Source organism: Molossus molossus, unplaced genomic scaffold (assembly GCF_014108415.1).
Source record: "Molossus molossus isolate mMolMol1 unplaced genomic scaffold, mMolMol1.p scaffold_m16_p_6, whole genome shotgun sequence".
In the NCBI taxonomy this organism is placed as follows: domain Eukaryota; kingdom Metazoa; phylum Chordata; class Mammalia; order Chiroptera; family Molossidae; genus Molossus; species Molossus molossus.
Genome location: NW_023425399.1, coordinates 59,651,690 through 59,666,930, shown reverse-complemented (window position 1 = coordinate 59,666,930; position 15,241 = coordinate 59,651,690). Strand labels below are relative to the sequence as shown.

General features: G+C 35.6%; 1 protein-coding gene across 3 annotated transcripts in view; it reads right to left on the bottom strand.

Annotated features, from left to right (window-relative positions):
* The window catches only part of SPIRE1 (spire type actin nucleation factor 1), a 322,380-nt gene that overhangs the window by 145,201 nt on the left and 161,938 nt on the right, over positions 1 to 15,241 (bottom strand). For all 3 annotated transcript variants that reach the window (XM_036244294.1, XM_036244295.1, XM_036244296.1), the window contains one exon: positions 14,922 to 15,155. In XM_036244294.1, the coding sequence (XP_036100187.1) occupies positions 14,922 to 15,155 (234 nt within the window). The remainder of the gene's footprint in view (positions 1 to 14,921; positions 15,156 to 15,241) is intronic.

Sequence of the window (15,241 nt, the reverse complement as noted above, 5' to 3'; positions counted from 1 at the left end):
GGATTTGAATCCAAGACTACTCTATCCAGCAAGGCTAGCATTCAAAATAGAAGATCAAATAAAGAGCTTTCCAAACAAAAAAGAAGGCTAAGGGAATATATTAAGACCAAACCAGCACTGCAAGAAATATTAGAAGGACTGCTGTAATTAGTAGAAGAAATAGGAAGAAAAATAGAACCACACTAAACAAAAATGGCAATGAATAAGTACATATCAATTATCAACTTAAATGTCAATGGTCTGAATGCTCCGATAAAAAGACAGAGTAGCTGACTGGATAAGAAAGCATGACTCACATATATGTTGCTTACAAGAGACCCACCTCACAACAAAAGATTCACAAAGGTTGAAAGTGAAGGGATGGAAAAAAATCTTTCAAGTAAACGAAAAGGAAAAAAAGGTGGGGTAGCAATACTCATATCTGATAAAGTAGATTTCAAAATAAAGACCATAACTAGAGGCAAAGAAACCCAATAATAATATTGAAAGGATCTATCCAACAAGAAGATATTACCTTGATAACACATAGATGCACCCAATATAGGAGCACCAACATGTATTAAAATCTTTTGGAGGACTTCAAAGGAGAAATTAAAAGCAATCCAATCATAGTAGGGGACTTCAATGCCCCGCTGACATCACTGGACAGATCTTACAGACAAAAAATTAACATGGAAAAACAGACTCTAAATAAAGCGCTAGATCAAATGGATTTAATAGATATCTACAGAGAATTACACCCAAAACTGCAGAATTCACATTCTTCTCAAGTGCACATAGGACATTCTCAAAGATAGACCACATGTTAGGACACAAACTAAGTCTCTACAAGTTCAAGAAGACTGAAATTCTATAAAGCACCTTCTCAGATCACAATGGCATGCAACTAAAAATCATCTGCAACAAGAACATGCAAACACATTTGAAAACATGGCGGCTAAATAGCATGTTATTGAGCAATGAATGGGTTACCATGGAGATCAAGGAAGACTTTAAAAACTTCCTGGAAACCAATGAGGATAAACACACAATAACACAAAATCTATAGGATGCAGCGAAAATAGTTCTGAGAGGGAAGTTCATAGCCCTACAGTCCTTCCTCAAGAAGCAAGAAAAATTTCTAACAGAATATCTAAGCTCACAACTTAAAGAACTGGAAAGCAAACAAAAAGAGCTGGTTCTTTGAAAAGATAAACAAGATTGATAGGCCCTTAGCTAGACTCACCAAAAAACAAAGAAAGAGAACCCAAATACACAAAATCAGAAATGAAAGAGGAGAAATAATAACTGACACCACAGAAATAAAACGGATTGTTAATAAATATTATGAACAATTATACGGCAACAAATTCGACAATCTAAGCAAAATGTACCAATTTCTAAAAACACACAGTCTCCCAAAACTGAATCGGAAAGAGAAAGAAAACTTGAACAGACCAATAACAACAAAAGAAGTTGAAAATGTAATCAAGACTATCCCAGCAAACAAAAATCCAGGCCCGGACAGCTTCACAGGGGAATTTTACCAAACATTCAAAGAAGAACTGTCACCCATTATCCTCAAACTATTTCAAAAAATTCAAGAAAAAGGAAGACTTCCAAACTCGTTTTAGGAGGCGAGCATAATTCTAATTCCAAAACCAGAGAAAGACACTACAAAGAAAGAAAACTATAGACCAATATCCTGGATGAATATAGATGCCAAAATCCTGAACAAAATAATAGCATATCAAATCTAGCAATACATCAAAATAACTATTCACTATGACCAAGTGTGATTCATCCCAGGGATGCAAGGCTGGTATAATATTCGCAAATCAATAAATGTGATACACCACATAAACAAAATGAAAGATAAAAATTATATGATCTTATCAATAGACACTGAAAAAAATATTCGACAAAATCCAGCACCCATTTCTGGTAAAAACACTCAGAATTTTCTGGGAATAGAGGGATCATATCTCTAGATAATAAAGGCCATATATGAAATACCTACAGCCAACATCATACTCAATGTTCAAAAACTAAAAGCATTTCCCTTAAGAACAGGAACAAGGCAAGGATGCTCACTTTTGCCACTCTTATCTAATATAGTACTGGAAGTCTTAGCCACAGCAATCAGACAGGAGGAAAAAATAAAAGAGACTGAAATGGGAAAGGAGAAAATGAAACTGTCATTATTCGCAGATAACATGATACTATATGTAGAAAACCCCAAAGACTCCACCAAAAATTTCCTCAATAAACGAATTTGGCAAAGTAGCAGGATACAAAATTAATGTCAAGAAACGATGGCATTCTTATACACCAAAGATGAACTCACAGAAAGAAAAACTGAAAAGAACAATCCCATTTACCATGTGGCAAAAAAAATGAAGATACCTAAGAATAAACTTAACCAAAGAAATAAAGGACCTATTTGCAGAAAATCACAGGACATTGAAAAAAAAATAAAGGAAGATATAAAAAACTGTAAGCACATACCTTGTTTAATGATTGGAAGAATTAACATCATTAAAATGTCCATACTAACCAAAGCAATCTATAGATTCAATGCAATCCCCATCAAAATACCAAAAGACATACTTCACAGAACTAGAACCAATACTTCAAAAGTTCATATGGAGCCCTGGCCAGTTTGGCTCAGCGGTTAGAGCGTCGGCCTGCGGTCCGGAGAGGCCCGGGTTCAGTTCCCGCTAAGGGCACGTGCTTCGGTTGCAGTTTGTCCCCGGCCCTGGTTGGTCGTGCGGGTGGCAGCCACTCGATGTCTCCCTTCACGTCGATGTTTCTCTCTCTCTCTCTCCCTTCCTCTCTCTCCCTCCCATTCTATCTGTACAAAAAAAAAAAAAATAGAAAAAAGAAAAAAAAAAAAAGTTCATATGGAACCAAAAAAGACTTCGAATAGCCACAGCAATCTCGGGAAAAAAAAAAAAGATGGAGGGATCACATTACAAGATTTCAGGTTATACTACAAAGCCACTATAATCAAAACAGCCTGGTACTGGCACAAGAACAGTAATATAGACCAGTGGAACAGAATAGAGAACCCGGAAATGGACCCAAGGCAATATGCTCAATTAATATTTGACAAAGGGGGCAAGAGCATACAATGGAGTAAAGACATCCTCTTTGCCCTGGGTGGTTTGGCTCAGCGGTTAGAGCATCGGCCTGCGGTCCTGAGAGACCCGGGTTCGGTTCCCACTAAGGGCGCGTACCTCGGTTGCAGTTTGTCCCCGGCCCTGGTCGGTTGTGCAGGTGGCAGCCACTCGATGTGTTCCTTTCACATCGATGTTTCTCTCTCTCTCTCTGTTCCTCTCTCTCCCTCCCACTCTACCTGAACAAAAAATGGAAAAATGTCCTCGGGTGAGGATAAAAAAATAAAAATAAAAAAATAATAAAAAAAAGGCAGCCTCTTTAATAAATCGTGTTGGGAAAATTGGACAGCTACATGCAAAAAATGAAACTAGACCATCAACTTACACCCTGCACAAGAATAAACTCAAAATGGTAAAAGACAAATGTGACTCATGAATTTATAAAAATTCTAAAAGAAACTGTAGGCAACAAAATTTTGGACATCATATGCAGCAGAATTTTCACTGATACATCACCTAAGGTAACAGAAACAAAGGAGAAAATGAACACATGGGACTATATCAAACTCAAAAGTTTCTGAACAGCAAAAGATACAATCATCAAAATGGAAAGGCAACCCACTGTGTGGGAGAGCATAACTGCCAATGATATATCAGATAAGGGGCTAATTTCCAAAATGTATAGAGTACTCATACAATTCAACAACAGGAAGACAAAGAACCCAATTAAAAAAATGAGCAGAGGACTTAAATAGACACCTCTCCAAACAGGACCTACAAATGGCCAAGAGACATATGAAGAAATGCTCATCATCACTAATCATCAGAGAGATGCAAATTAAAACAACAATGAGGTATCACCTCACACCTGTCAGAATGGCCGTGATCCACAAATCATCAAACAGCAAGTGCTGACGAGGATGTGGAAAAAAGGGGACTCTAGTACACTGCTGGTGGGAACGCAGACTGGTGCAACCACTATGAAAAACAATATGGTGTTACCTCAAAAAATTAAAAATGGAACTTCCATTTGACCCAGTGATCCCACTTCTAGCAATATACCCTAAGAAGCCTGAAACACCAATCAGAAAGAATATATGTACCCTCATGTTCATAGCAGCACTATTTACAATAGCTAAGATCTGGAAACAGCCCAAGTGTCCATCAGTAGACGAGTGGATAAAAAAGTGGTGGTACATATACACAATGGAGTACTATGCAGCTATAAGAAAGAAAGATCTCTTATGCTTTGAGATGACATGGAGGGACATGGAAAGTATTATCCGAAGCGCAACAAGCAAAACAGAGAAAGACAAATATCACATGATGTCACTTATTTGTGGAATATAATGAACATAACAGTCTGAGCAACAGGGTAGACCCAGGACATGGAAGTAGGGTACAGACTGACAACCCTCTGAAGAGGGGGAGTGGGAAGGGAAGAGATAAAGCACAGAACTTATATGCATGTATGCATAATCGACGGACCTGGACAACAAAGCTTGGGACGGGGTGGGAGGGGTGAGGTGGAGGGTGGCAATGGGAAAAAAGGAAAAACATCTGTAACAAAAATAAATTAACAATAAAAATCCATTGTACTTTTACACATAAAAAAATAAAATAATATATAGTAGTATCACTATGACAAAAGACTACTGTGGATACTTTCATATTTTAATCTTTTATGTGAAAAAATTTCAAACATATACAAAACCAGGTCAATCACCATGTACCTTTCAGCTAACTCAACAATTATCAATTCATGGCCAATCTTGTTTTATCTATGTCCTGATCCACTCAAGCACCCCTTTCTCTCCAGGATTATTCTCATATTTTTAAAAATTTATGTTTATTGATTTTTTTTTTTAGAAAGAGAGGGAGAGAGAAACATCGATGTGAGAGAGAGACATTGGTTGGCTGCCTCCTGCACACCCTGTACTGGGGATCAAGCCTGCCACCCAGGCATGTGCATGTACCCTGATTGGGAATTGAACCGAGACCTCTCAGTCCATGGGACAATGCTCAATCCACTGAGCCACACCAGCTGGGTTTCAGGATTACTTGATTGCAAATCCCAGATATCTGAATTTTACATGTAAATATTTCAGCATACATATGTAAAATAGAAGTTTAACCACAACACTATTATCCTATCTACAAATATGAATAATTCCTAATATCGTCAACTATAAAGTAGGAGATCAAAATTTCCTAATTATTTCAAATGTACGCACACAGTTTTACAATTATTATTTTTAACCAGAAGCCACATAAAGTCCACATATTACAATTGGGTGTTAAGTATCAAGTCTCTTTTAATCTAAGTTTCCCCACTCCTTTTTAAAATTTGCAATTTATTTGTGAAAGAAATAATGTGATTTGTCCTGCAGAGTTTCCCATGATCTGTATTTTGCTGATTTATCCCTATGGCATCATTTACAGAGGTTCTCAACCTTCCAAATGCTACAACTCTTTAATACAATTCCTCACATTATGGTGACACCCCCAACCATAAAATTATTTTCGTTGCTACTTCATAACTAATTTTGCTACTGTTATGACTCGCCATCGGACATAGGTGTTTTCCGATGGGCTTAGGCAACCCCTGTGAAAGGGTCATTCGACCGCCGATTTAAGATGTTTCTATGCCTCCTGGATTTCCCGTAATTTGGTTGTTAGACTAGTTAGATCTAGAGGCCTGATAAGATTAAAGTTTGATTTTTTTTTTTTTTTTGGCAAGAATACTATGCAGGTGGTGTTGTATACTTCTTTCAGAAGACACATAAAGTTTGTTGGTCTCTTGTGATGCCACGATGATTACTATTGTTTCTTTAGAATTAGAATATCACCATTTGCAATCCCTATTATTCTTTTTTCACATATTAGCTGGAATACTTCTATAAAGAGAAATTTGTCCAAAACTATTTGGTTACCCTGAGGAAATGGAAAAGGCAGAATGAATAATATGGAAAAGACAGAATGAATAATATCCTTTCTGTTTGTCAATTTTCAAAATAATAAGTTGGTTCCCTAACAACTTCTAAAGGTGACCAATTGAGGGTTTTATAAATTATCATTTATGTGTTAATGGACTTCAGAATATTTGGTGTGCTTTAAGCCATCACAGCTATTAATTCTTACTGATAATCAAATTATTCCATCTTTTACCAATGGAAGCCTGTTCGAGTTGGCTTCCTTTTTATACAATTTCGTAATCTTGGATAGTTTGTTTGCTTTCTGGTATAACAAGATAGTCTTGATTCTGGGATGACATTTCCTTCCTAGATATGGAATTAGCCGTTTCTCTAGGAATCTTGGAATTCCTTTAGTAGGGAGTGGTACTCAGAGAGCATAATCTAGTCGTAGCTGTGCTCATTGCTACTATGTGGTTATTATTTTCCAGATCTTTCTTTGTGGTCATGTTTGCAATGTGATAATAGTTATGTTCAATTTGCTTTGTGTTTGGGGGGATTATGTTTCTATATTCAATTCTGTTTCATAATTATGTAACATATTTATATGGTTCCTAAATCAAATTTATAGAATAAAATATATTCAAAGATGCTTAGCTTTAATTATCTGTCCTAGTTTCTACTCTGCTCCTTTTCTCTACCTATAGCTAACTTTTTTTCTTTAAGGTTGATTCACCTTTCCTCTTTTCAAGAAATACAAGCAAATACTTTTTAAATATATTCTTATCCATACTTTTCTTAGGTGCATGCTGGCATATTATATATACTTTTCTACATCATTTTTCCCCCTTAAGGAAACAATGTATCCTAGAGATCTTTCTTCAATCTTCTTGACAGCTATATAGTAGTCCACTGATTGGCTGTACCATAGTTACTTCAACCATTTCCTTATTAATGGACATCTGGGATAGTTCTAGTTTTTTGCTATTATAAATAGTGAAGAGTTTTTAACATACTGTCAAATTGTGTTATATAAGGACTATGTAAATTCATATTGCAGGTTTCAAATACTGAGTGAAAAAATTTACCATAATTTCAAACTTCAACGAAAGTAAATTCTTGCTTACAAAAGAATCGCAAATGGTATTGCTTTATTTGCATTTCCTTACTATTAGGGGATTAAGAGAACCAGGCTGAGTTAATTGACCCTCTTTGTGCTCTCTAAACATCTGATGAGTTGGACACCACTTCCATATTTTCAGATCGTTCAAGAGGGTACATCTAGAATTATATCCTCCACATCACAGACACTGCACATTTATATTTATTACAAAAATTTTCTTAAAGGTGGAAGTAAAGTATATTGAAGAAGGAAAGCCTACTTGTAATTTTCAAATGGTAGTGTAGGGGCTAGGTTGGTTCTACATACCTGATCTCTAATATTTATTTCACTGGGGTTCACTTAACCCTACTTAAAAATTCATCTCAGCAACCCAAGTACCTGATAGAGCACTCAGCACAAAGAAGACACACCAAATGTTTCCTGAATATTTGAAAGGGTAAATGAATGCATGAATAAGCTGAGACTTACGCATAATTGAAGAATTTTGTTCATGTATTATTATCATAGTAATTTCAGTCATTTCTCAAATACTTTTACTAGATCCTACACCACTTTTTTTCTGTTCCTTTCTATCCAATATCTCATGTCCTCCTGTTCCATCATCCTTAACCTTGTCTCTTCAATATTCCTTTCCTGCACACTTTACTATCCATCATCACCACTGTTTACTTAATGTCTACAATCTCTTTTCTTTTTGACTAGTATTAATTGAATGAATCTTTTCCTGGATACATTTGTAGATCTGAAAATAATTATCAAGAATGATCTTTTATTAATACTTCTTGAAAGCCTTCACTTAGTTATGTGTTTCTCAAAAAATACTTGAAAGGAAAATATTTTAGGTGTTATATTCTTAATTTAAAGGAAGAATATGTTCTATCTCTGACATAAATTGTGTCTGCAACTTAGTCTGATCTATATGAGTAGGAAAAGGCCCTATAATAAGTGAGAAAAAACAACTGTGTATGTATTTACGCTTTACTTGTTTATACTGTTTTTGTCCATTACAATTAAGAGCAATAAAGACAGGGACAATTTGTATGCTGTTTACTGCTATATCCCTAGCACCTAGAAAAATTTCTGGCATATAGTAAATGCTACTGCATTTTTTAAATCACTAAAAGCACTATACTAGATACTTTATATTGATTATGCCATCTAATTTAATCTGCACAAAAACTCAATTAGACAAACATTATTCTCACTTTATGTAAGAATAAAAATCTCATGATTAATCAATCCAGGGTAACACAGTTATTACAAAAATGGCGAAACCAATGTTCCAATTTAAGTCCTACCTGACTATAAGCCTCTGAATTTAACCACTATTTATTCTTTCTCTCACTTACTCATTTCTACAAAGCTGGACAAGTCATACACCTCTCTCTGAGCCTTAGTTCTTTCATTTGTAAAATAGATATAAAAATGCCTAAGTAATCTACCTCACAGTGTTATAAGGCTCAGATAACGATAGACTTGAAAGACTCAGGCAGCAATGGATGTAGAATACACTTGCTACTATAAGATACCATAGTAAAACACAAAATTGAAAGATCAGTAGGAATAAATGACTATTCAGGGGAAAAGTTATACACTACAAAGATCTTGCTCATTAAGAACTGAAAACAAATTGTCTCTAGGTTCCTAAATATTCCTTTATAGTAGTCAAACTTACTTTCACGTTTCAACTTCCAACAAGGAAAAAGCAGTTATATTTCTTCAGTTAATTCCTGTCTTTTTTTTTCCAACAAAGCAAACAAAGACTCAATTATATTGAAGAATTCAACCCACTAACCAAACCATTAATTCATATGTGTCACTATATGACCATTAATAATGGGTTTTATGATATTTTAAAAGTTCAGTTTGTCAAATGTTTCAGCAATTATATTTCTTCTTAACTAAAATAAACATTCAGAATATATTGTTATAAATGTGGACATTTTTATTGATCAGTTTGGGTTGGAATGAAAACAAATAAGAGGTTAGAATATGACAGTCTCTAAAAAAATATCTAAGAATGGAATTGAATTCATACATTTAACTTTTCCTCCACTCTATAAAACCTGTCTTTTTAAACACTCTTTTAAATATTTATTTTTCATATTATGATAGCAATAAATAGATAAGGCAGACACAGATCAAATTAAAAATAACAAAACAAAATAAAATAAACAGTTTAAATTACCAAATGTTCAATAATTTGTTTTGGAAGTTACAATATTTAATATTGAATAAGAATTGTAAGAGTCCAATAAATCTCTAGCCCTCATCTTTCGAAACTATAGTATAAGAAAGTAATCTGGCTATGAAATCTACTATCCTACTGGTGCCAGGGTAATTTAATGGATACAGTTCGTTAGGTTGGTGTTCCCTTCCTCCCTCACCACTCCTTGTTCACCCGCTACAACATACACACCAAATAGCAAAAAAAAAAAAAAAAGTGTATTATTTTTATTTTATTAATTTATTTTTGTTACAGATGCCCCCCCCATGACACCCTCAACCCCCCCATCCCTCCCCGCCCCATTCCCAGCTTTGTTCTCCATGTCTATTGCTTATGCGTACATGCATACAAGTTATGTGGTTTATCTCTCCCCCTTCCACCCTCTCTTCTGAGGGGTGTCAGTCTGTACCCTACTTCCACCTCTCTGGGTCTACCCTATTCCTCAGACTATTATATTCCACCAATAAGTGAAATCATGTAATATTTGTCTTTCTCTGCTTGGCATGTTTCGCTTAGGATGATATTCTCCAGGTCCCTCCATGTCATCTCAAAGGATAAGAGATCTTTCTTTCTTACAGCTGCATAGTACTCCATTGTGTATAGGCATCACAGTATTTTTATCCATTCGTCTACTGATGGACACTTGGGTTGTTTCCAGATCTTAGCTATTGTAAATAGTGCTGCTATAATCATGGGGTACATATAATCTTTCTGATTGATGTTTCAGGCTTCTTAGGGTATATTGTTTAGAAGTGGGAACACTAGGTGAAATGGAAGTTCAATTTTTAACTTTTTGAGATAACACCATAGTGTTTTCCACCAGTCTGCATTCCCACCAGCAATGCACTGGAGTCCCCTTTGCTCTACAACCTCGCCAGCACTTCTTGTTTGATGATTTGTTGATGGTGGCCATTCTGACAGGTGTGAGGTGATACCTCATTGTTGTTTTAATTTGCATCTCACTGATGATTAGTAATGTTGAGCATTTCTTCACGTCTCTTTGCCATTTGTATGTCCTATTTGGAGAGGTTTCTATTTAGTTCCTCTGCCCATTTTTTAATCGGATTCTTTGTCTTCCTTTTGTTTATTCTTGTGTATGGTGTAAGTTGATGGTCTAGTTTCATTTTTTGCATGTAGCTGTCCAATTTTCCCAATACCATTTATTAAACAGGCTGTCTTTACTCCATTGTATGCTCTTGCCACCTTTGTCAAATATTAATTGAGCATAATGTTTTGGGTCACTTTCTGGGTTCTGTGTTTTATTCCACTAATCTATGTGCCAGTTCTTGTGCCAGTACCAGGCTGTTTTGATTACTGTAGCTTTGTAGTATGACCTGACATCCGGTATTGGATCTCACCTACTTTGTCCTTCTTTTTCAAGATTGCTGTGGCTATTCATGGTCTTTTTTGGTTCCATATGAACTTTTGAAGTATTTGTTCTAGTTCTGTGAAATATGTCTTTTGGTATTTTGATGGGGATTGCATTGAATCTATAGATTGCTTTGGGTAGTATGGACATTTTAATGATGTTAATTTTTGCAATCCATCAACAATGTATGTGCTTCTAACTTTTTATATCTTCCTCTATATCTTTTTTCAATGCCCTGTACTTTTCTGCAAATAGGTATTTTACTTCTTTGGTTAAGTTTATTCCTAGGTATCTTAATTTTTTTACCACGATGGTAAATGGTATTGTTTCAGTTTCTCTTTCTGTGAGTTCATGATTGGGGTATAAGAATATTGTCAATTCCTTGATGTTAAATTTGTGTCCTGCTATATTGCCAAATTCATTAGGTGTAGTAGATTTTTGATGGAGTCTTTAAGGTTTCCTGGGTATAATATCATGTCATCTGCGAATAATGACAGTTTCACTTCCTCCTTTCCAATTTGGATTCCTTTTATTTTTTTCTTCATGTCTGATTGCTGTGGCTAAGACTTCCAGTACTATGTTAAATAAGAGTGGCAAAGGTGGGCATCCCTGTCTTGTTCCTGTCTTAAGGGAAATGCTTTTAGTTTTTGTCCATTGAGTATGATGTTGGCTATAGGTCTTTCGTATAAGGCCTTTATTATGTCAAGATATGATCCGTCTATTCCCACACTGCTGGGTGTTTTTAATAAAAAATGGGGGATGGATTTTGTCGAATGCTTTTTCAGCGTCTACTGATATGAAAATATGGTTTTTATCTTTCATTTTATTTATGTGGTGTATCACATTTATTGATTTATGAATATTTTACCAGCCTTGCATGCCTGAGATGAATCCCAGTTGGTCACGATGAATAATTTTTTGATGTATTGCTCAATCTGATTTGCTAGTATTTTGTTCAGAATTTTGTCATCTATGTTCATCAAGGATATTGGCCTGTAGTTTGCTTTCTTGGTACTGTCCTTTTCTGGTTTTGGAATTTGAATTATGTTGGGCTCGTAAAACAAGTTTGGAAGTCTTCCATCTTCTTGGATTTTTTGAAATAGTTTGAGGAGAATGGGTGGCAGTTCTTTTTTGAATGATCGGTAAAACTCCCCCATGAAGCCATCTGGGCCTGGACTTTTGTTTGCTGAGAGAATCTTGATAAAATCTTCAATTTTCTTAGTTGTTATTGGTCTGTTCAAGTTTTCTATCTCTTCCTGGTCCAGTTTTAGGAGACTATGTGTTTCTAGAAATTTGTCCATTTTGCTTTGATTGTCTAATTTGTTGCCGTATAATTGTTCATGGTATTTGTTAATGATCCTTTGTATTTCTGTGGTATCAGTTGTTATTTCTCTTCTTTAATTTCTGATTTTGTGTATTTGGGTTCTCTTTCTTTGTTTCTTGGTGAGTCTAGCTGAGGGCTCATCAATCTTGTTTATCTATTCAAAGAACCAGCTCTTTGTTTCATTGATCCTTTGAATTGTTTTCTTTCTGGTCTCCATGTCATTTATTTCTACTCTGATCTTTACTATTTCCTTTCTTCTACTTGCTCTGTGGTTTTCTTTTTGTTTGCTTTCTAGTTCTTTGAGTTGTGAGGTTAGACAGTCAATTAGAAATTTTTCTTGTTTCTTAAGGTGGGCCTGTAGTGCTATGAACTTCCCTTTCAGAACTGCTTTCACTGCATCCCATAGATTTTGTGTTGTTGTATGTTCATTTTCATTGGTTTCCAGAAAGTTTTTAATTTCTTCCTTGTTGTCCATGATAACCCATTCATTGTTCAATAACATGCCATTTAGCCACCATGTTTTCAAATGTCTTTGCAGCCCTGGCCCTTTTGGCTCAACAGTTAGAGTGTTGGCCTGCGGTCCAGAAAGACTCAGGTTTGGTTCCCGCTAAGGGCATGTACCGCGGTTGTGGTTTGTCGCCAGCCCTGGTTGGGTCATGTAGGAGGCAGCCACTCGATGTGTCCCTTTCTTTCTCTCTTTCTCTCTCTCTCTCTCTCTCTCTCTCTCTCTCTCTCTCTCTCTTTCTCTCTCCCCCTTCCCAGTCTATCTGAACAAAAAATAAAAAAACGTCTTCAGGTGAGGATGAAAAAGAAAACAAAAACAAAAAAAAGCAAATGTCTTTACATATTCTGGTTGCAATTGATTTCTAGTTTCATGCCACTGTGATCTGAGAAGATCCTTGATATGATTCCAATCTTCTTAAACTTGTAGAGACTTAGTTTGTGTCCTAACATGTGGTCTGTCTTTGAGAATACCCCACGTGCACTTGAGAAGAATGTGAATTCTGAAGTTTTGGGGTGTAATTCTCTGTAGATATCGATTAAATCCATTTGATCTATTGCTTTGTTTAGAATCTGTGTTTCCTTGTTAATTTTTGTCTAGATGATCTATCCAGTGATGTCAGCCTGCCGCTCTCTCGTGCCTCCACAGACCCACCAGGCTCGATTCAGTGTCCCTAGCTATTTGGTCCTTTCCAGTTGCCTTTCTGCTGCTTTTTCCCTGCGACTTGTCTTCATTCTAGTTGTAATTTCAGTTTAGTCCTGGGAGATTGTCTGTGCAGCTTCCATTCACTCCACCGCCTTTTTCAAATCTCCCTGTTAGCTTAATTTTAGAGGCATAAGTAGTTTTCTGCCTTAATGAAAAACATTTTATTCTTAACTTTTTACTGTTCTACTTGGCACAAGTAGGTCATTTGTGGTCTGTTGTTTTATTTGGCCTTCAAATAAGTAAATAAACAAACAAATAAATAAATATTCTGTAACATCTAAACAATATAAAATGAATAAAGTGTGACATATCAACTGGTATATATGTGAGATTTTACTTATATATACTGTTGATTTTGATTATATTGAAATAACTAATGAATATATCTGAACTTTGTAAGAATCATAACTGCCCAATTCCGTTCCAGAGTTCCTAAGAGATGTATTATCTAAGAAGGAGCAAGAATTAGGGTGTGTTGAAGTATACCTGAGAAGTACTGTCTACATGGTTCCTTTTCATTCCTCTTTCTGAAATTCTTCATTAAAATTTGGAAAATAACTGATATATAGCCAATACTTAAGACTAATTTGAAAAGAATCTGCCTTAATTTTAATTTCTGTGCATTTAGCACTGTAAAAATTATGGCTTTCAAGTACCCAGAAAAATTTAGTGAAGAGAAAAATTCAATTTAAGCTATAGAACTTGTATTGTGCTCGGCCAGTGTGACTCCAGTGATTGAGCGTTGACCCATGCACCAAGACGTCATTGGTTAGATTCCTGGTCAGGGCACATGCCCAGATTGCAAGCCAAATCCCCAGTAGGGAGTATGTAGGAGGCAGCCAAATGATGTTCTCTCTCATCAATGTTTCTCTGTCTCTCTAAAGTCAATAAAGAAAAAAATTTTCAAAAAACAAACAAACTTGTTTTGTTACACATAAATAGCACAGGATGGGTCAAGAAACCAAAGTAAAATAATTGGTTGTGATAGTGCAGATTCAGAATCTTCATATAAATACATGAATCACAGTAGTTTACTCCATTTTAAAAAAGAAAAATGCATAAATCAATAGAAGGCATATAATAAGGGATATATGAATACCTACAAGTGGCTTTTAAAAGGCCATGTTGAGCCCTGGCCGGTTTGGCTCAGCAGTTAGAGTGTTGGCCTGCATCCAGAGAGACCCGGGTTTGATTCCCACTAAGGGCATATACTTCGGTTGCAGTTTGTCCCTAGACCTGGTTGGGTCATGCAGGTGGCTGCTACTCGATGTGTCCCTTTCATGTCAATGTTTTTCTGTCTCTCTTCATCTCTCTCCTTCCTGCTCTATCTGAATAAAAAATGAAAAAATGTCCTCGGGTGAAGATAAAAAAAATTAAAAAATAAAAGGCCATGTTGAAGTCCTAACAAATCACAGAATCTGGAATATTTTAGTTCCTTATTCATTTCACTTTTAGCTGAAAGTCTAAGAACTATTATCAAACGCTAAATCACCAATCAATTTTTAAAAGTGAAATAACTATAGAAAGAGGGTGTCAACTGGGGAGAAAGGGTAATATCTGTAACAAAATTAAATAAATAAAATAATAAATAAATAAGTAAATAAATAAATATGAAATAACTCTTGAAAGAAACTGTTAAACTGTGTAAACAGCTGCTTTACCTTCATGACATCTTTATATGACCGGATAGCTGAAATTTTTCTTTTTTCATCTTCTTCATCTTCTAGGCCTTCATCTGCAGCCTCATAACCCTCATCATTGCTACCATCTGCTTCTATGGTGTTAGCCATGTGATCGATGAGTTGCTCCAGGGGAGGACTTAATTCTCGTTCTTCATTCTCCTTCAAACCATAGTCCAGTGCTTTATAAATAATAATTCCCAAAGATTCAATAACCTAGAAACATTTAAAAAAGTGGTTAATGGAGATAACTAAACATTTTTATAGAACTGTAAGGCCTTCAACTGATTGGATAAGGCCAA